Here is a 20,694-nt window from a genome sequence, read left to right on the forward strand (position 1 = left end):
GATAATAATAAACCTAAACCTCGGTATAGCTTTGAGAATGAGAGAATTATTAGGTCAGAGTATGATGGTGCGAGGTTAAAGGATTACAAGTCTTCAGATTGGCTAATCCTTTCATTGCTTTATATTTTAACATGTTCACCCTAGAGCAAATTAGGGTGAAGGCAGCGTGTGAAGGGTCAAGAAATCCAATTCTGAAGCTCATGGGCTAAACATTCAATCAAAAATTCCAAACAATGCTGCTGTGCTGTTGGCAATCGGGTAGCACAATAGAGCAGCATGATGGCGCAGTGGTAGAGTTGCTGCCTTGCAGTGCCAGAGACCTGGGTCAGATCCTGACTATGGGTACTGTCTTTACGGAGTTTGTACGTTCTCCCCGTGACCTGCGTGAGTTTTCTCTGGGTGCTCGGTTTTCCTCCCACTCTCCAAAGACGTACAGGTTCGTCAGCTAATTGGCTTCGGTAAAGATTGTAAATTGTCCCTAGTGTGTAGGATCGTGCTAGTGCACAGGGATTGCAGGTCGGCGAGGACTTGGTCGGCCGAAGGGAGTGTTTCCGTGCTGTATCAGAGACCCAGGTTCAATCCTGACTACGGGTGCTTTCTGTACGGAGTTTGCATACTCCCCGTCACCTGAGTGGGTTTTCTCTGGGATCTCCAGTTTCCTCCTACATTCCAAAGACGTACACGTGTGTAGGTTAATTGGCTTGGTATAATTGTAAATTGTCCCTAGTGTGTGTAGGATAGTGTTAATGTGAAGGGTTCGCTGGTCAGCACGGACTCTGTGGGCCGAAGGGCCTGTTTCCGCGCTGTATCTCTAAACTAAAGGGGAGGCCATTTAAAACTGAGGTGAGAAGAAACCTTTTCACCCAGAGAGTTGTGAATTTGTGAAATTCTCTGCCACGGAAGGCCTGTGGAGGCCAATTCACTGGATGAACTTAAAAGAGAGTTAGATAGAGCTCCATGGGCTAGTGGAATCAAGGGATATGGGGAGAAGGCAGGCACAGGTTACTGATTGTGGATGATCAGCCATGATCACAATGAATGGCGGTGCTGGCTCGAAGGGCCAAATGGCCTCCTCCTGCACCTATTTTCTATGTTTCTAAACTTGGCTGTGAGTCTGGAGGATCTACTGGCTGCCATGCACCAACAATGTCTGCTGTGGTACTGCTGATCACCAGTTTAACCAGGTCTCTGACACCCACCCCCTCCCCTCTCTGGGTGGATACTCTCAACATTATCGCACCACCTCCCTTCCACCACCATCAGGGCAGCAGCTACTCATTCAGCAGCAATACTCCCCTGTTGGTGGGAGTGTTCCTGAGTAGCGACATGTCCCTTTTAAGAGACAGCCACAATGATCACACAACTGCGTTATAACTTGCATCACATCAATTGGGGACGCCATGATGAAAATGTCCGGTGCAACATGATGCAGGGAAGCTTGATGCCACTGCTCTGCGACCCTCTCAGATGGGGGCTTTGCTCTTTCTGTGTCTTTCACAAACAGTGTTGGTCTCTATTAATGGCAGCAGAACTACCTGGAACAATTCCTGGGCTTGTGAGGTTTCCTGCATTGAGGTGCTGTTACTCAGATCCATGGAGCTCTCTGCTGTTCAAAGCAAAATTGCCCTCACATTATTCACTGATGAGAGGATGACTGTAACCAGCCAGCAGAGAGAAGAACAAGGATGCTGTGCAGAAATGACTGCTCCTCAGAACTCAGCTCAGCTGGCAAATTACTGTTTTGTTTTCTTTTGGACCATTTAATCTATTAATGTATGATCTATGATTAATCTATATATTGGTCCTTAGATTATGCAGGAACAGCTCTTTTTTCGAGATCCATGGAATAATGAAAAAAATCTGCCACCCTTAGTTCAGAATGTTCTGTTATTTGTGACTATGGAGTTTAGATTTAGATTTAGAGATACAGCGCAAAAACAGGCCCTTCGGCCCACCGGGTCCGCGCCGCCCAGCGATCCCCGCACATTAACACTATCCTACACCCACTGGGGACAATTTTTACATTTGCCCAGCCAATTAACCTACATACCTGTATGTCTTTGGAGTGTGGGAGGAAACCGAAGATCTCGGAGAAAACCCACGCAGGTCACGGGGAGAACGTACAAACTCCGTACAGACGGCGCCCGTAGTCAGGATCGAACCTGTCTCCGGTGCTGCATTCGCTGTAAGGCAGCAACTCTACCGCTGCGCCACCGTTCATAGAAACATAGAAAAGTAGAAAATATGTGCAGGAGTAGGCCACTCGGCCCATTCAATGTGATCATGGCCGATCATCCAAAATCAGTATCCTGTTCCTGCTTTTTCACCATTTCCCTTGATTCCGTTAGCCTTAAGAGCTAAATCTTACCCTCTCTTGCAAACATCCAGCGAATTGGCCTCCACTACCTTCTGTGGCAGAGAATTCCACAGATTCACAACTCTCTGGGTGAAAGAAGTTTTTCCTCATCTCAGTCCTAAATGGCCTACCCCTTATTCTTAAACTGTGACCCCTGGTTCTGGACTCCCCCAACATCAGGAACATTTTTCCTGCATCCAGCCTGTCCAATCACTGCATTTTAGAGACAGAAAATGCATCGTCTCAAGTGCAATTGAGATTTGGAATTGTTTGGAGTGGTGCAAGTTGACCCTGGAAGGGTTACAAGTTGTTCCAGTCTGTAAATTGCTGACCTTTATACATGTGTCACTGACAATTAACGGTGCTGCAAACAAGAGGTTCTAGCTCATAATCTTGTGCTCATCACACTGCTGTTCATGCTTTAAGCAATTGGCCTCTCTGCAATTATGACTGCACTTCAAAAGCATTATTTCATGAGCCGTAAAATGTTATGGAATATCTTACTGGAGATGCGGAAGGCACAAGATAAATGGAAGCCTTTCTTTTGGGATGGAGTTTCTCCACTTACTGCAAAAAAGGCGAAATCTCCAGAGCCTCATTCAAAACAGCGGAGGACAGGGTTAAGTGAAGCAATCATCCCATGACTAGTTGGGGTCTGTAATAACACTCAAACTGATCATTCCTCAGTCAAGCGGCAAAGCTAAGCTCCTGCCTGCCTGTTCAAGTGGTTCAGGTAGATGTTATAGATCCCAGTACACTATTCAAAATAGAACTGGTAGCCAGCCCAGTATTATAGTCAACAATTCTGCTTCAAAAATAGATTAATTTACCATTCATCGCAAAGGGACAGAGCTTTCTGGCATCAACAAGGCTCCTCACTCACTGCTGACTTCTGCACAAATTTACCGGTCCCAGATTCCCTGAGGCAGACTTGATGTATAAAGCCACCCCATCCAAAATGGATGACCGCAGACAATGGTAGGGTCTTGCATGAAGCGAGGCTGTCACATGGAGCATAAAGGAAGGTGTTGCTGGTTGCTAGAAGCAGCCCTCTCCATGGAAAGGTATAGTTAAATATTGACAGCCAGCTAAGCTATTTTCCATGATTTAGAAAACTGCCAAAACTGTCAACTATCAATATTTCTGAATGTCGCTGCTCAATTTAGTTTAGTTTACAGATACAGCACGGAAACAGACTCACCAATTCCATGCCAACTATTGATCACCCATTTATAATAGCTGTATGTTATTCCACTTTTTGCATCCACTCCATAGACACTAGGGGCAATTTGCAGAGACCAATTAACCTGTAAACCCACACAACATTAGGACATGGGAGGAAACCGGAGCTCCCGGACGAAACCCACACGGTCCATGGGAAAATGTAGAAACTGCATACAGACAGCACCCGAGGCTGCGATTGAACCTGGGTCTCTGGTGCTGTGAGGCAGCAGCTGTACCAGCTGTGTCACTATGCCACTTCTGTGCTGTTATTCAATTCATATACAAACTTGTGAATAAAATAAGTTAATTTATTACTTTTCTTAGTAATTAGCTTTTAACCAATGACAACTATTAAATGCTGTAGTAAATACTTTACAGTGTGCTTCCTTCGCTAGACGCAAATTAAGTGGCTCACTGCTCCTCTAGGGTTTCACTTAACACAGGAAAGATACAATGTGCTGGGGTAACATAACGGGTCAGGCAGCATCTCTGGAGAACATGGATAGCTGACATTTCATGTTAGGACCCTTCTTCAGACTTAGGCTAATCAGCAAGATTCCCCAAAGTAACTGCCAGACTCCAGTAAGAGTCCAACACCAGAACATTATTTAAACTAGATTCATAGCGATTCATAAAATTCATCGGGTCATTCAGCACGGATAAAGACCAAATCATTCATGTCGATCAAGAAGCCCCATTTAAGCTAGTCCCATTTGCCCACATTTGCCCCATATCTTTCTAAACCTTTCCTATCCATGAATATGTCCTGGTGTCTTTTAAATGCTGTTACATGTGCCTCTACTACCTCCTCTGGTAGTTCATTCCATATACCCACCACCCTCTGAATAAACAAGTTGCCCCTCAGGTTCCAATTAAATATTTCCCCATTCCCCTTAAACCCATGTCCTCTGGTTCATGATTCCCCTACCCTGGGTAAAAGACACTGCATTCATCCTGTCAATTCCCCTCATCATTTTATACACCTCTAAGGGGTGATTTTGTATCACCTCTTAGCCTCCTGCGCTCCAAGGAATAAAGTCCTAGTCCGCCCAACTTTTCTCTATAGCTCAGGCCCTCAGCTCCTGGCAACATCCTCGTAAATTTTCTCTGCACTCTTTTCAGCTTAATGACATCCTTCCTTTAGCAGGGTGACCAAATCTGAACACAATACTTCAAATGCGGCCTCACCAATGTCTTGTACTAATGTAACATAACAAATTAGTAATTATTAGTTAAATTCAACCAGTGCATTTTGGACACTGAGAAATGACAGAGATTATGCATGGATTACTAGTATTTTCCAGTAAGTTCCCACCCATTGTCTGTACACTGTTAGTTGTGCAGAATGACCACATTACCTAATCTATCATTTACCACACTTTGAAGACCTAATTGTGCAAACATTCAAAAATAATTTTATGAATGAAAAAATATAAATTTATTATTTATCTGTATATTTCCATCTGGGATACTGAGCAGGAAAGCTAGGACCATTCTCCTTTAGAAACCAAAGGCAGAAGAATGGGGTTGAGGGGGGAAAATAGATCAGCCATGATTGAATGGCAGAACATACTCGAGGGGCCGAATGGCCTAATGCTGCTCCTATGTCTTATGAACTTATGCTTATGAAGACTTCTTTATTAGAGATATTGTCCTTCAGGTAAAATATTATGCTCACCAACCCTCAAACTTGGACATAAGTATCCCTGGCAGTTCTTCAAAGAAGACAGGGCAGTTCTCTTCGATGATACATATCCCTCAGCCGACACATACAAGCGGATTATCAGTTCACTCTTACATTACTCTCTGTGGAACCCGCTGTGCATAAAGTTCTCTGTTTCAATCCGAGTGATTTCACTGCCAGGTTTCCAACATTACAACCATGACTTCAATTCACAAGTGCCTCACTGACTGTAATGGCTTGTGGACACCCAGAAACAGTGAAAGGTGCAAGTGAGAGTCTTGCTGAGCATTTATTACTTTAATTGGGTACATGTAACCCCATCTATCTCTGACGGACAATGATCACTGAAGACTATTACAAACGCACTGTGAACGTGTTACTGATTAAGAATCCTACAAGAGGTTGGGAAAAATGCAAAAAGTTATACGACTATATTTAGACTTAAATCTTCACATTTAAATTACACTTCTCACATCCTCACGATATCCCACAGCACTTTGCAGCCAATTAATAACTTTTGAACCCCAGTCCCTCTTGAAACGTGGATAAACTTTTTTCCAGTAGAGAAAACTAGATTGAATGGCAATAAAAATAAATTAAATAATTATGGTTACCTTTGCTAAAGAAAGGAAACCACTGGCGTCAAATACTCTGATTCACGCTGGATTTATAGACTGGAGTGAAGCAGATTTCACAGTCTCTTTTATGGCTATTTCTGGGGACTAGTTTGTATAATTTCCTGTATTGGGCTAAAAGTTATGCTAGAACCATTTATTCCAATTTAATTGCAAATCATGATGTGTTTATGTGAACATATGGAAAGATGAAAGTGAAAAATACTTTTGTGTTTTTCGGATTAGTAACTCTCTTCCTAGACACAGCTGGAAAGAAGGCTGTTGCTGGACTGAATTTCATAAAAAAGGGAGCCAGGAACTAAATGAGAAATTTTCACAGAATACACAATTGAAATTTTTTTAAACTTTCCTTTCATAGACATAGAACAGCACAACACAGGAACAGGACCTTTGCCCCACAATGTCTGTGCTGACCAAAATGCCAAATTAAACTAATCCCACCTGTCTGTTCACGTGCCAGCCTAAATGCCTATTAAATATTGCTATGGTATCTGCTTCCACAACTTCCCCTGACAGTGAATACCACACTCTGTTTAAAAAACCTTCCTTCAAAAATCTCCTTTAAGTTTTCCCTCTCACCTTCAACCTGAGCCCTCTAATATTTGATATTTTCCTCCTGGGGGGAAAAAATTCTGACTATGTGTGTCTCCCATAATTTTATATACTTCTATCAGGTTGTCCCTTAGCCTTCAACACTCCAGAAGAAAACAATCCAACTTCTCTTTCTAGTTAATAATCTCTAACCCAAGTAACATCCTGGTGAAACTACAGGTAGTGTAAGAAAATAACTGCAGATGCTGGTACAAATCAAAGGTATTTATTCACAAAATGTTGGAGTAACTCAGCATCTCAGGAGAGAAGGAATGGGTGAAGTTTCGGGTCAAGACCCTTCTTCAGACTGATGTCAGGGGGGCTGGACAAAGGAAGGGAAACTCTTCTGCACCCACTCCAAAGTCTCTACATCCTTCTTGAAATGCAGTTATCCAAGCTCTATGTGACTTCCTGACTTTTATACAATGCCCCGATCAATGAAGGCAAGAAACTATATGCCTCCTTTACCGCACTATCTACTTGTGTTGCTGCATTCTGGGAACTATGGACTTGGACCAGAAGATTCCTCTGTACATCAATGTCCCCAAGATTCCTGCCAATAAGCACCTCTTTCATTTGACCTCCCAAAGTGAACCTTCTCACACTTGTCTGGATTAAACTCCATCTGCTATTTCTCAGCTCAAATTTCCAACTGATCTATATCCAGCTCTATCCTTATTATCCATAACTCCATCAAGTGTGTGTCAGCTGCAAATTCACTCATCAGCCCACCTGCAGTTTTGTCCAAGCCATATACATTACAAACAGTTTCTATAAAATGCAGGTTTAGCTAAAAAGATTAGTTGATTAAATTTGAAAATCTACCTTTCATTCTTTGTTTAAACCAATTTTTTTTCATTCTCTATTGCACTATGGAACCCTTTATGCTTGTTTTCATGTTAATACTATTATTTATAAACTTCGGCAGAAAAAGGATTTAGCTTTTCAATATGAGATAATTGTGAAGTTGGCACTGAGAGGTGAAGGGTCAAGAATATTTATTTTGCAAAGGTTTTTTGAGCATGGAATCTGAACGTGTGAAGCATAATTGATTGCATGTACAAAGTTACCTGTGAATTATATATATTTTTTCTCAATTCACTTACAGCATGTGAACATCACTGGCATTTATAGTCCACTCTTAATTGCCCCTTGCTGTGTCATTTCAGATTCTCCTCCATATGTAGTCCATTGGGTTTGAGGATGATGCCCTCATTCTGGTTTTGTTTGTTGTGAGGTGGCCGATGAGGGCAATGTGGGAACCATTGACTCTTCCACAGTTGGAGCAGGTGGTGGTTGAAGGGTTAGTTAGTTTAGTTTGTTCTCACGTACACCAAGGTGCAGTGAAAAGCTTTTTGTTGCATTCTATCCAGTCAGCAGAAAGACTATTCATGACTACAATCAAGCTGTCCACAGTGTACAGATACCCTCCCAAGGGGTGGACGGGTGGCTGGTTTGTGAGGTGCTGTTCTCCGTGAGTTGCAGAGCCTCCATGTGTGCTTTGGTGCCTCATCTTGAGCCTTTCACTACCATGCCAAATGATCCTTCTTAACTTTTGGGTAGGCACGGGCCAGAGGTTACAATGTCACGAGTCAGTGGGGATGTGGTGCTCGTTCAAGGAAACATTGAAGAGGTTCCCACTTGTTTTAAATTGCGCCAATAATACCATTGCCCAGGAAGAGCAAGGTGACATGTCTCAATGACTACCGACTGGTGACACAAACATCGGTGGTGATGAAATGCCTTGAGAGGTTGGTGTTAGTGCATATCAATTCCTACCTCTGCAAGTACCACTACAATTTGCCTACCACCGCAACAGGTTCAAGGGGATGCGATCTCGCTGGCTCTCCACTCATCATTGAACCACTTGGACAATAATAACAATATGTCAGGCTGTTGTTCATAGACACATCACAGAGGATCTGACGTGGGCAACGCACATTGCCGCACTGGTGGGTAAGGCTAAGCAGCGCCTTTACCACCTTAGACAATTGAGGAAATTCAGAGTGTCTCTGAGGATCCTTCATTGCTTCTACTCTGGGGCTGTAGAGAGCATCCTGTCCGGCAACATTACAGTCTGGTTTGGGAACAGCTCTGCCCAGGACAGGATGGCCCTGCAGAGAGTAGTGCGTTCGGCAGAACGCACCATGGGAACTACACTCATCCCTCTGCAGGACCTATACATCAGGAGGTGCAGATCCAGAGCAAGCAAGATCATGAGGGACCCCTGCCACCCCAGTAACGGACTGTTCCAGATGCTACGATCAGGCAAACGCCTCCGCTGTCACGCTGCGAAAACGGAGAGGATGAGACGGAGCTTCTTCCCACAGGCCATCAGGACTGTCAACTTTTATAACCCCAGAGACTACATTTTTGTCGACACTAATAGTAACTTATTAACTTTATTTATATGCTGTAACTGTAATTATTTTTTGTGCACAACCTGCAGGCATTGCCACTTTCATTTCACTGCACAGTATGTGTATGTGACAAATAAATTTGACTCGACTTGACTTGACTACAGTTTGCTGTTTAACACCATGGTGACACGGTAGCGCAGCGGTAGAGTTGCTGCCTTACAGAGCTGGCAGCGTTGGAGACCCAGGTTCGATTCCGACCAGGCGTCTGTACGGAGTTTCTACGTTCTCCCCGTGACCTGCGTGGGTTTTCTCCGAGATCTTTGGTTTCCTCCCACACTCCAAAGATGTACAGGTATGTAGGTAAATTGGCTTGGTAAATGTAAAAATTGTCCCTAGTGTGCGGACCTGGTGGACCGAAGGGCCTGTTTCCACGCTGTATCTCTAAACTAAACCATCATCCCCTCCAAACTTGTTACCAAGCTCAAAGAACTGGGTCTCTGCACATCCCTTTGCAACTGGATCCTCAACTTCCTCATCAACAGAACACAATCGGTACAAATTGGCAACAACACTTCCTCCATGATAACCAACAGTACGGGAGCACCTCAAGGCGGTGTGTTCAGCCCCCTGCTCTACTCACTCTGTACGCATGACCGTGTATCCGGACACAGTTCCAACTCCATCTTTAAATTCGCTGACGACACTACTGTTATGGGATGAATTTCAGATAATGATGAGTCAGAGTATAGGATGGAGATCAATCACTGCTATTTTATTGTCACATACACCTAGGTATAATGAAATTCTTTGATAGACACAAAATGCTGGAGTAACTCAGCAGGTTAGGCAGCATCTCTAGAGAAAAGGAATAGGTGACGTTTTGGGTCAAGTCCCCTGGCACGCTGAGTTACTTCAGCATTTTGTGTCTATCTTCAGTATAAACCAGGATCTGAAGTTCCTTCCCACACAGTGAAATTCTTTGCTTTCCATACAATACACAAAGTACGCAAAGAGTCGTCATGTTTCTGGTGCCAACAAAATTACAAAATTTCTCCGAGTCATGAGGCAGGTACTATAGGATAGTGTTAATGTACGGGGATCGCTGGGCGGCACGGACTTGGAGGGCCGAAAAGGCCTGTTTCCGGCTGTATATATATATATGATATGATATGATAACAACACCTAACATTTGGATAGGAAAGGTTCAGAGTGATATGGGCCAAACGCAGGCAGAGATGGGCATCTTGGTTGGTATGGGCAAGTTGGGCTGAAGGTCCTGTTTCTCTGCTATACAAGTCATCGTGAATTAAACCATGAACTCAATTTCCCATTGCGCATCTGATTTGTTGTGGCTGTAATAATCACAAGCACTGTTGTCAAACCTAATGACAGATTCTAATCATATTCTAATCTGAGCAGTTTTCACTCTAATTTGTTTCCAAAAGAAATTAAATAACAGGTAACATGCAAGGACATTCTTGCTATTGAGGGAGTGCAGCGTAGGCTCATGAGGTTAATTCCCGGGATGGCAGGACTGTCATATGATGAAAGAATGGAGCAACTGGGCTTGTGTTCACTGGAATGTAGAAGGATGAGATGGGATCTTATTGAAACATATAAAATTATTAAGGGATTGGAAACGCTAGATGCAGGAAACATGTTCCCGATGTTGGGCGAGTCCAGAACCAGGGGCCATAGTTTAAGAATAAGGGGTAGGCCATTTAGAACTGAGATGAGAAAAAAAATTCACAGAGAGTTGTGAATTTGTGGAATTCTTTGCCTCAGAAGGCAATGGAGGCCGATTCACTGGATGCATTCAAAAGAGAGTTAGATAGAGCTCTTGGGGATAGCGGAATCAAGGGGCATGGGGAGAAGGCAGGAACGGGGTGCTGATTGTGGATGATCAGCCATGATCACATTGAATGGCCCTGCTGGCTCGAAGGGCCGAATGGCCTACTCCTGCACCTATTGTCTTTGCATCCATGTATCTACTGTATGTAATCATGAATATTAAAGCTATGAATGTTAAAGGCATGTTAGATCAATAGGCATCTCAGGCTTTAATGCACCAAATAGAGTTTTGTATTAGTTACAAGATAAATAATGCCTGAATTGAGAAAATCGAGCCAAATAAAATGGTTCAATAGTATCCATATTAGCAGGTATCATTCCCTCCCATTAATCTTCTTAAATGTGTTTGGACAAAACCTTGACATTAAAGGATCTCTTTCAGTACTGTTGTCAGAGAACGTCGTACGAAAGATTGGTTAGACTATAGTTGTGGTATTGTGTGCAGTTCTGGTCACCACACTTTTGGAAGGTAGTGATTAAGCTAGAGGTTTCAGAAAAGATTTATGAGGATGTTACCAGGATTGGGGAGCTAGAATCATCAGGAACGATTGGACCGGCTGGGTCTATTTTCTCTGGAGCAAAGAAGACTGAGGAGTAACATGATAGAGGTATACAAAATTATTAGGGCCAAAGATAGAGTAGAGAGCCAGTGTCTGTTTCCCATGCTAGGGCTGTATAAAAGCAGAGAATATAGGTTTAAGGTTAGAGGGAGAAAGGAAGAAGAAATCTGAGGGGTAAATGCTTTGCACAAGGGGTAGATTTCCAGATGAGGTGGAAGATGCATGAATAGTAACAACATTTTAGAGACATCTGAGCAAGTACTTGAATGAACAAGGCATAGAAGGACATGGAATTAATTTAGCCAAATGGGAATAGTATGGAAAGGATCGTCAGCATAGACACAGTGGGCCAAAGGGCATATTTCTCTGCTGTGCAACTCTATGACCCTATAAAAGTGATTCTCTTGAGCTGAACAACTGCAGTTCAAATCAAATTTGGTCAGTGTTCATGGTTAAGTTATTTGGACACTCCCCAGCACTGTGAAGCAGGTTACACATACTGGAAAGAGAGCATAGGGAAAAACAAGAGATTTTATTTTTATATTACTGTCTTACTGTTCACAACTCTACTGGAATAAAGTCATGGGATTTAATTAATTCATTAGTTTGTTCTATTCCTAGAAAAAAAGTCATGGACATCATACACGTCTGTTCGATTGCTTTGCCCAGCGGCATATAAATAAATTATTGGGAATGTGATGTTGTCAATCTGATGCAGTTATAATACCTTGGAGTATTGCTGCTAAGTGCTCAAAGGCAGTGTCCCGAACGTCAGACATTCAGCCCAACATAGGGTGCTGACAAAGGGTTTTGGTTGCCAATAAAATCTCCAAAAGCAAATGAGATATTCAAGGCCTTCATTATGAACAATGGGATTGTGCAGAATGTTCTCTAAATATTCTCAACATTAAGCAAGCAGCACAACAGACATTGATCACCAACTCCGGATAAGATGACTGAACCTATACCGTCCAATATTTGGTGTAAATCTCCTCTACCAGATATTATCAGTTATGCAAAATTGCCATCAATATCCCAACACATTAATGGAATAGACAATAGACAATAGATGCAGGAGTAGGCCATTCGGCCCTTCGAGCCAGCACCGCCATTCAATGTGATCATGGCTGATCATTCACAATCAGTACCCCATTCCTGCCCTCTCCCCATACCCCCTGACTCCACTGTCATTAAGAGCTCTATCTAACTCTCTCTTGAAAGCATCCAGAGAATTGGCCTCCACTGCCTTCTGAGGCAGAGAATTCCACAGATTTACAACTCTCTGAGTGAAAATGTTTTTCATCATCTCCGTTCTAAATGGCCTACCCCTTATTCTTAAACTGTGGCCCCTGGTTCTGGGCTCCCCCAACATTGGGAACATGTTTCCTGCCTCTAGTGTGTCCAATCTCTTAATAATCTTATATGTTTCAATAAGAACCCCTCTCATCCTTCTAAATTCCTGTGTACACAGTGTATACAGTCTTTCAATATATGACAGTCCCGCCATTCCGGGAATTAACCTAGTGAACCTACGCTGCAATCCCTCAATAGCAAGAATGTCCTTCCTCAAATTTAAAGACCAAAACTGCACACAGTACTCCAGGTGCGGTCTCACTAGGGCCCTATACAACTGCAGAAGGACCTCTTTGCTCCTATACTCAACTCCTCTTGTCATAAAGGCCAACATGCCATTAGCTTTCTTCACTGCCTGCTGTACCTGCATGCTTACTTTCAGTGACTGATGAACAAGGACACCCAGATCTCTTTGTACTTCCCCATTTCCTAACTTGACACCATTCAGATAATAATCTGCCTTCCTGTTCTTACCACCAAACTGGATAACCTCACATTTATCCACATTAAACTGCATCTGCCATGCATCTGCCCACTCACACAACCTGTCCAAGTCACCCTGCACCCTCATAGCATCCACCTCACAGTTCACACTGCCACCCAGCTTTGTGTCGTCTGCAAATTTGCTAATGTTACTCTCTGATAAACAATACGTTATTAATATTTGAAATATAAGTGATTCTTACCAGGGTACTCATTATTGTCTATGTCTGACCCTCCTCGTAGAGTAAAACCAAATCCCGAAGGCATTGATTGAGAAGTCCATAAGCCTTCCAGGATCTGTGATGGCTTGGTATTTAACCCGGTACTTTGGCCATTGTAGATCAGAACTTTGCCTCTTCTGTCCTCACCTCCAAAAGGTGTGCCAACTGCAATATCTATGTTGGTAAGATAAATAAGGAAATAGCATTAATAATGAAAGGGAATGCTACAATTATCAGTAAATACAATGACACCTGACATCCCATGCATCAAGAATACTCAAAGGCATTCCCCTCAAAGTACTGACATGAAGTATGAACCATCACTAATCTTAGACAGTCAGAGTAAAACAGTATGAAAACAGGCTCTATGGCTCAACTCTTCCATGCCTACCAAGATGTCCCATCTAAGCAAGTCCCATTTATCCGCATTTGGCCCACATCCCTCCAAATGTTTACGAAAACATGCACTGTCCAATGTCTTTTAAATGTTATTATACTTGATAAATGCTTCCTCTGGCAGCTTGTCCCATCTACCCACCACTCTCTGTGTGAAAAAGTTGTCCATCAAATTCCTATTAAATAGACAATAGACAATAGACAATAGGTGCAGGAGTAGGCCATTCAGCCCTTCGAGCCAGCACCGCCATTCAATGCGATCATGGCTGATCACTCTCAATCAGTACCCCGTTCCTGCCTTCTCCCCATACCCCCTCACTCCGCTATCCTTAAGAGCTCTATCCAGCTCTCTCTTGAAAGCATCCAACGAACTGGCCTCCACTGCCTTCTGAGGCAGAGAATTCCACACCTTCACCACTCTCTGACTGAAAAAGTTATTCCTCATCTCCGTTCTAAATGGCCTACCACTTATTCTTAAACTGTGGCCCCTTGTTCTGGACTCCCCCAACATTGGGAACATGTTTCCTGCCTCTAATGTGTCCAATCCCCTAATTATCTTATATGTTTCAATAAGATCCCCCCTCATCCTTCTAAATTCCAGTGTATACAAGCCCAATCGCTCCAGCCTTTCAACATACGACAGTCCCGCCATTCCGGGAATTAACCTAGTGAACCTACGCTGCACGCCCTCCATAGCAAGAATATCCTTCCTCAAATTTGGAGACCAAAACTGCACACAGTACTCCAGGTGCGGTCTCACCAGGGCCCGGTACAACTGTAGAAGGACCTCTTTGCTCCTATACTCAACTCCTCTTGTTATGAAGGCCAACATTCCATTGGCTTTCTTCACTGCCTGCTGTACCTGCATGCTTCCTTTCATTGACTGATGCACTAGGACACCCAGATCTCGTTGAACTCCCCCTCCTCCTAACTTGACACCATTCAGATAATAATCTTTGGCCTCTCAGCTTAAACCCATGCCCTCTAGAACTTGATTACCCTACTATGGGGAAAAAAGACTGCATCCTTTCAACCTATCCATACCTTTTGTGGCGTTATGCACCTCTCTACACATTTTCCTATGCTCTAAGATTAAAGTCCGAGCCTGTCCAACTACTCCCTATAACTCAAACCCTTGCGTCCTGGCAACATTTTTCTAAATCTTCTTTACACTTATTTCAGCTTAATGACACCTTCCCTAGAGCAGGATGACCCAAAGTCTACATGTGTTCCAGGTACGGCCTCACCAACATCTTGTACAAACTGCAACAAAACATCCCAACTCCAGTTTTTAATGCCCAGACTGATGAAGACCAATGCACCAAAAGTCCTTGTACGATTTTAATACCAGTTACTAATTACAGTTTCTGTGTGATGTCACAGATATATTTTAAATTTGTATAATTTAATTAATATTTAACACTATTGGTAATTGGAATTAAAACAATGTTCAAACATCATCCAGTTTAAAAACAAATATAAACACATGATTTTTTCTAGGTACAATGAGGAGGGAGATTAACAGTCACCAGGGGTCTACATATAATAACACATCATTATTTAAATATCTATATGAACATACAAGGGTGTATGAGTAATTTTGTATTAATATCTGATACTTGATAAATATTGATTAGGGAATGGGGGTAGGATTAAATAAGTTCACACTTCTTCCTACTCCTTTTCGCACATGTTAAGTAATGGATGAAATTCCTTGTATTTCTTCTGTTTTTTTGTTTATTTTGTTTTTTAATTGATGTCTTTTAACATGTTCGAAATAAAATAAAATGAAATGAAATGAAATGAAATATTGGGATGAATTCTGTTATTAAAATTATTTATGATATTGTTATATCACAGTTGCAGTATCACTTTATCTAAATGTTTCCTTCGTGCTGAAATCCTTATATCATGCTTCATTCATTTGTACACTCCATCATTTTGATGCTTCCCATTTTCACCTTCTCATAAACTTTGATTTTACCAAATCTCTGCCTCTGAAGTGGTATCAAGTGTCACAGCTCCAGTAATCTGAGCTTGCTAATCGATGTTTTCCCCCCACAGAACCTCAAATGTACCATTTAAATGTCTTATCCTTGCATTTAAATTCCTTCAGACATTCACTGGCAGCATTCAAATGCTGATTAAATTATAAGAAAAATATAAACAGAAGGACTTGTCTTTAAAAATACTGTTTCACATTAGAAATAAAAACTGAATTTAATAAAAAATACTCAGCAGATCCGATAGCAAATGTAGAGGGAAAATTAATTAGCATTATATCATTACTGTTCACTTCTCAGACAAAATCAGCAAGCTATAAAATCAATGTTTTTTTCTTTCTCCACAGTGATTACATGGCCTGCTTTTTATATAAAGTGTTCTCTTTTATTTCAGATTTCCTTTATTTCTGTTTCGTACAAATCCTGCATTTTTTTTCTTCTCTGCTCTTCCCTCATTCATTTTAACATTATTAACATATATTAAAATTATATGTCAAGGACTTTTCATCAAATGTAAGAAAAGTTAGAAGATAAGCACGATTAAAATTGCAAAGAAAGAGGTAGAGTGAATAATCTTGGTAATTGCAGTTTAACTCTCTCTGGAAGAAATATAAATGGATAATATGAATGAGGACAGAACAGAGAGGAAAAAAAGATGCTGGATTTGTAAGAAGCAGAAATAAGGGAAACCTGAAATAAAATAGAACATAGTGAAGCATATGGATATTTTGGGAATGGAGGGATATGGATCATGTGCAGACAGATGAGATTAGTTTATCTTGGCATCATGTTTAACAAAGACATGGGCTGAATGGCCTGCTCCTGTGCTATACTTTTCAATGTTCTTTGTTCTCCAGGAATCACACAAACTGCTTTTATTCAATGCAAAGAGTCTGGCTGTACTATAGTGTTACCTCAAAACAGTCTAATATCACCTCCTAGTGATTTAAAATCTCATGGAGCCAAAAAGTCATACCTCACAGAAACAACCCTCAGCTCACCACACTGACCTTCATGCTCATGTGCGCTAATCCCATATGCCCACATTAGATCCTTCCTGTTTCCCTTCAATTTTAAACTTACACGCTCTCGTGATAATTAGTTGTATGCATGCAAATGTTGTATGATTCCTAGTCCACAATATTGTATATTTATTCATTAAACAGAAAAGATATTTCCCTTCATGGAGATATATAGATGTCTTGGCACACATAATATAATCTACATCAGGTGTTTGGAAAGAACAATGAGCTGGAAATTCTTTCACAGCAGGAAAGTAAATTGCCTAATGCACGTTCTGTACAAGGGCCAAAGATGATTATTCTATTGCATAAGAGATCAAGCCATTTAATGTTTGCCAGTGACATATTTGGTATGCTGGAGGTTAGTTATCTTCATGTGTATTACGACAACTGAAACACACCATTATACCCATCTTGATTCAAATCCCCCAAAGACGCTATGGCACTGCCGAATCTTCCAAATACTTCAGTTCCCAACAGTTTCTGAGGATCCTTGAAGAGGAAATCTTCCTCCTGCAGGTACAAGTAAACCTGCCCAACTTCCTTCAGTTTCCCATCAGACTCCTGGTCCATGAAAAGAGGAGCACCAACAAGCACATCGTCCCGTCTGTGAAGCACACAAAGGCAGGGAGAGGTCTGGGTTAGAATTCTGTGTGTTTCAGTCGCAAAACATTTGACGTACAAAAGAACTGCTATGACATTATGGCCACAGAAAGAAAGCATTTCAATATGAATGAATGAATGAATGAATGAATGAATGAATGAATGAATGAATGAATAAGTTTATTGGCCAAGTATGTACGCATACAAGGAATGTGCCTTGGTGCTCCGCTCGCAAGTAACAACACGAGCACACGGTAAACAATTAAGAATAAAGCACAAAACATTAAAACATTAAGAATACAACATTACAGTTTAAACATGTGAGTGAAATAAACCAGTGCAAAAAGAGACTACAGAATTTTGGTTATTGAGTAGAGCTACTACTTGCGGAAAAAAAAGTTTTTATGTCTGGCTGTGGCGGCTTTGACAGTCCGGAATCGCCTTCCAGAGGGATGTGCTTCAAAAGGTTTGTGGCCAGGGTGAGGGGGGTCAGAGATGATCTTGCCCGCTCGCTTCCTGGCCTTTGCAGTTTACAGTTCAACATTGGGGGGAAGGTTACAGCCAACAACCTTCTCCCTGATCGAACGATTCATAGCAGCCTCCGGATGTCGTGCTTGGTGGCTGAGCCAAACCAGACCATGACGAAGAAGGTGAGGACAGACTCTACGATGGCAGTATAGAATTGGACCATCGTTGCCTGTGGCAGATTGTGTTTCCTCAGCTGCCACAGGAAGAACATCCTCTGTTGAGTCTTTTTGACTGTGGAGTCGATGGTGGCCCCCCATTTAAGGTCCTTGGAGATGATGGTTCCATGAAACTTAAATTACTCCACAGATGTGACTGCGGTGTTGTTGATGGTGAGTGGGGGGAGGGGAGGGGGAGCTCTCCTAAAGTCTACAATCAGTTCCACTGTCTTAAGAGCCTTGAGCTCCAAGTACATCAGCTGTGTCACTTCCTGTCTGTCGGCAGATTCCTCCCCATCCTGGACCAGTCCAATCAGGGTTGTGTCGTCCGCAAACGAGAAGCTTGACAGAGGAGTCTGTGGAGATGCAGTCGTTGGTGCAGAGAGAGTAAAGGAGAGGGGAGAGTACGCAGCCTTGCGGTGCTCCTATGTTGAGGGTCTGTGGGTCCGAGATGTGCTTTTCCAGCCTCACATGCTGCTTCCTGTCTGTCAGGAAGTTGATGATCCAATGACAGAGGGGTTCAGGCACAGTCAACTAGGAAAGTTTGGAGTGTAGTAGCTCTGGCACAATGGTGTTAAATGCAGAGCTAAAGTCCACATACAAATCTTTGCATAGGTCCCCTTGTGGTCTAGGTGCTGGAGGATGAAGTGCAGGCCTAGGTTGACTGCGTAATCCACCGATCTATTGGCCCGGTATGCAAACTGCAGGGGGTCCAGCAGGGGGTTTGTGATGTTTTTCAGCTGGACCAGCACAAGTCTTTCAAAGGTCTTCATGACTACAGAGGTCAGTGCGACAGGCCTGTAGTCATTAAGACCAGTGATCCTTGTCTTTTGGGGTACAGGGACAATAGTGGAGACTTTGAAGCAGGCCGGGTCAGTGCAGGTTGCAGGGACTGGTTGAAAATGTCTGGGTAGACCGGTGCCAGTTGTTTGGCACAGAGCTTGAGGGTAGAAGGGGAAACATTGTCCGGTCCTGGAGATTTCCGCCTTTTCTGTCTCCTGAATAGCCTCCACCTCCGCAATTTCTATTGTTGGAGATGGCCAGATTGATGTCGGGCAGCAAGGAAGGGGTGGGTAGTGGACGAGGGTCCAGTCTTTGCAGACTGGAGTCAGGCTGTGAGTAGGTGCGAAGTGGTGAGTCCTGTGTATCTGAGTAGAATGAAAAACAGCTCCTTGAACATGCCAAAGACATTCAAGTTTGTAGGTTAATTGGCTTCTGCAAATTGTCCCTAATGTGTAGGATAGAACTAGTGTACGGGTGGTCATTGGTCAGCGTGCACTCAGTGGGCTGTTTCCATGCTGTATCTCCAAACAAAACTAAACTATAGCTATTTAGCCATACAATGGGTATGGCACTCTAGATACAGTCCTCGGAATCAGGATGGAAGAGGAAGCTTTATAATATATTTAGAGAGGCAACACTGCATCCAGGATCCACAAAGTGCTGGAGTAACTCAGCGGGTCAGGCAGTATCTGTGGAGAACTCGGGAGCACAACATCCAGGAACCCAGCTGGGAACCTGGGACAACCCTTGCGCTCCTCACTGCTGCTTTTTTGGGCCCATGAAGCCGGTAGGAATTCAGCATAGAATCTCCCGCAGTTCATAGAAACATAGAAAATAGGTGCAGGAGTAGGCCATTCGGCCCTTCGAGCCTGCACCGCCATTCAATATGATTATGGCTGATCATCCAACTCAGTAACCTGTACCTGCCTTCTCTCCATACCCCCTGATCCTTTTAGCCACAAGGGCCCCATCTAACTCCCTCTTAAATATAGCCAATGAACTGGCCTCAACTACCTTCTGTGGCAGAGAATTCCAGATTCACCACTCTCTGTGTGAAAAAAAACTTTCTCATCTCGGTCCTAAAAGACTTCCCCCTTACCCTTAAACTGTGACCCCTTGTTCTGGACTTCCCCAACGTCGGGAATAATCTTCCTGCATCTAGCCTGTCCAACCCCTTAAGAATTTTATGTTTCTATAAGATCCCCCCTCAATCTTCTAAATTCCAGCGAGTTGATTGCGAAGAGGCAGCCTGTTGCCGGAGTGGGTCCCGTGGGGTTACAATCAGTGCTGAGAAGCGGGGCTCAGTTCCTCAACCTGGCAGCCAATGCTGAGGACTGGCGGCTCCTGCTCCACCTGTGGACACACCACCCAGACCCTCCGCTATCTCTCTCATCACCTCCTGTTGTACAGGATGAAAGCTGCTATCTCACCATCTCTTTAGTTGTTGCATTAATTCTCCCAACCCCAGAGATTCCTCCCCCCCCCCCAGCTTGGAGAAGGAGCCAGCGGCTTCTGTCACATCGCACTGGAGGGGTGAGAGATATTGGAGGAGCTGGGTGTTCAGTTAACGCATGCAGTAGCCCTTGCAATGTTCGTACCCACTCTGGATGCAGCCCTGAACCCCATATCCCTGCAGTGTATGGCTGCACCCATTACCCCAGCCCAACCAGCACCAGCCCTGACAGGCAGCCTCTCTGCCGCAAGAAAAGACTGATGCATTCATTGATGGAAACCTGCCTAGCTGCTATTTTTCCCCGTCAACTTTTTTTGTTGCTTGCCAATGTCCCAAATAACTTTTGAGTGGTTTTTCTAGTTCCCAATCAAAATTGTACTGTGCCCAATTTGGCATATGTAATGCAAATAATTCTCCCTAATTTATTCACCAC

At 43.0% G+C, this 20,694-nt stretch overlaps 1 protein-coding gene across 1 annotated transcript in view; it reads right to left on the reverse strand.

Annotated features, from left to right (window-relative positions):
- Positions 1 to 20,694, reverse strand: part of itga8 (integrin, alpha 8) — a 222,036-nt gene that overhangs the window by 150,832 nt on the left and 50,510 nt on the right. The window contains exons 12-13 of the mRNA XM_078417154.1: positions 17,141 to 17,346; positions 13,301 to 13,492 (exon numbers count right to left, since the gene is read on the reverse strand). Coding sequence (XP_078273280.1) covers positions 13,301 to 13,492; positions 17,141 to 17,346 — 398 coding nt within the window. The remainder of the gene's footprint in view (positions 1 to 13,300; positions 13,493 to 17,140; positions 17,347 to 20,694) is intronic.

Source organism: Rhinoraja longicauda, chromosome 2, assembly GCF_053455715.1.
Source record: "Rhinoraja longicauda isolate Sanriku21f chromosome 2, sRhiLon1.1, whole genome shotgun sequence".
NCBI classification, from domain to species: Eukaryota; Metazoa; Chordata; class Chondrichthyes; order Rajiformes; family Arhynchobatidae; genus Rhinoraja; species Rhinoraja longicauda.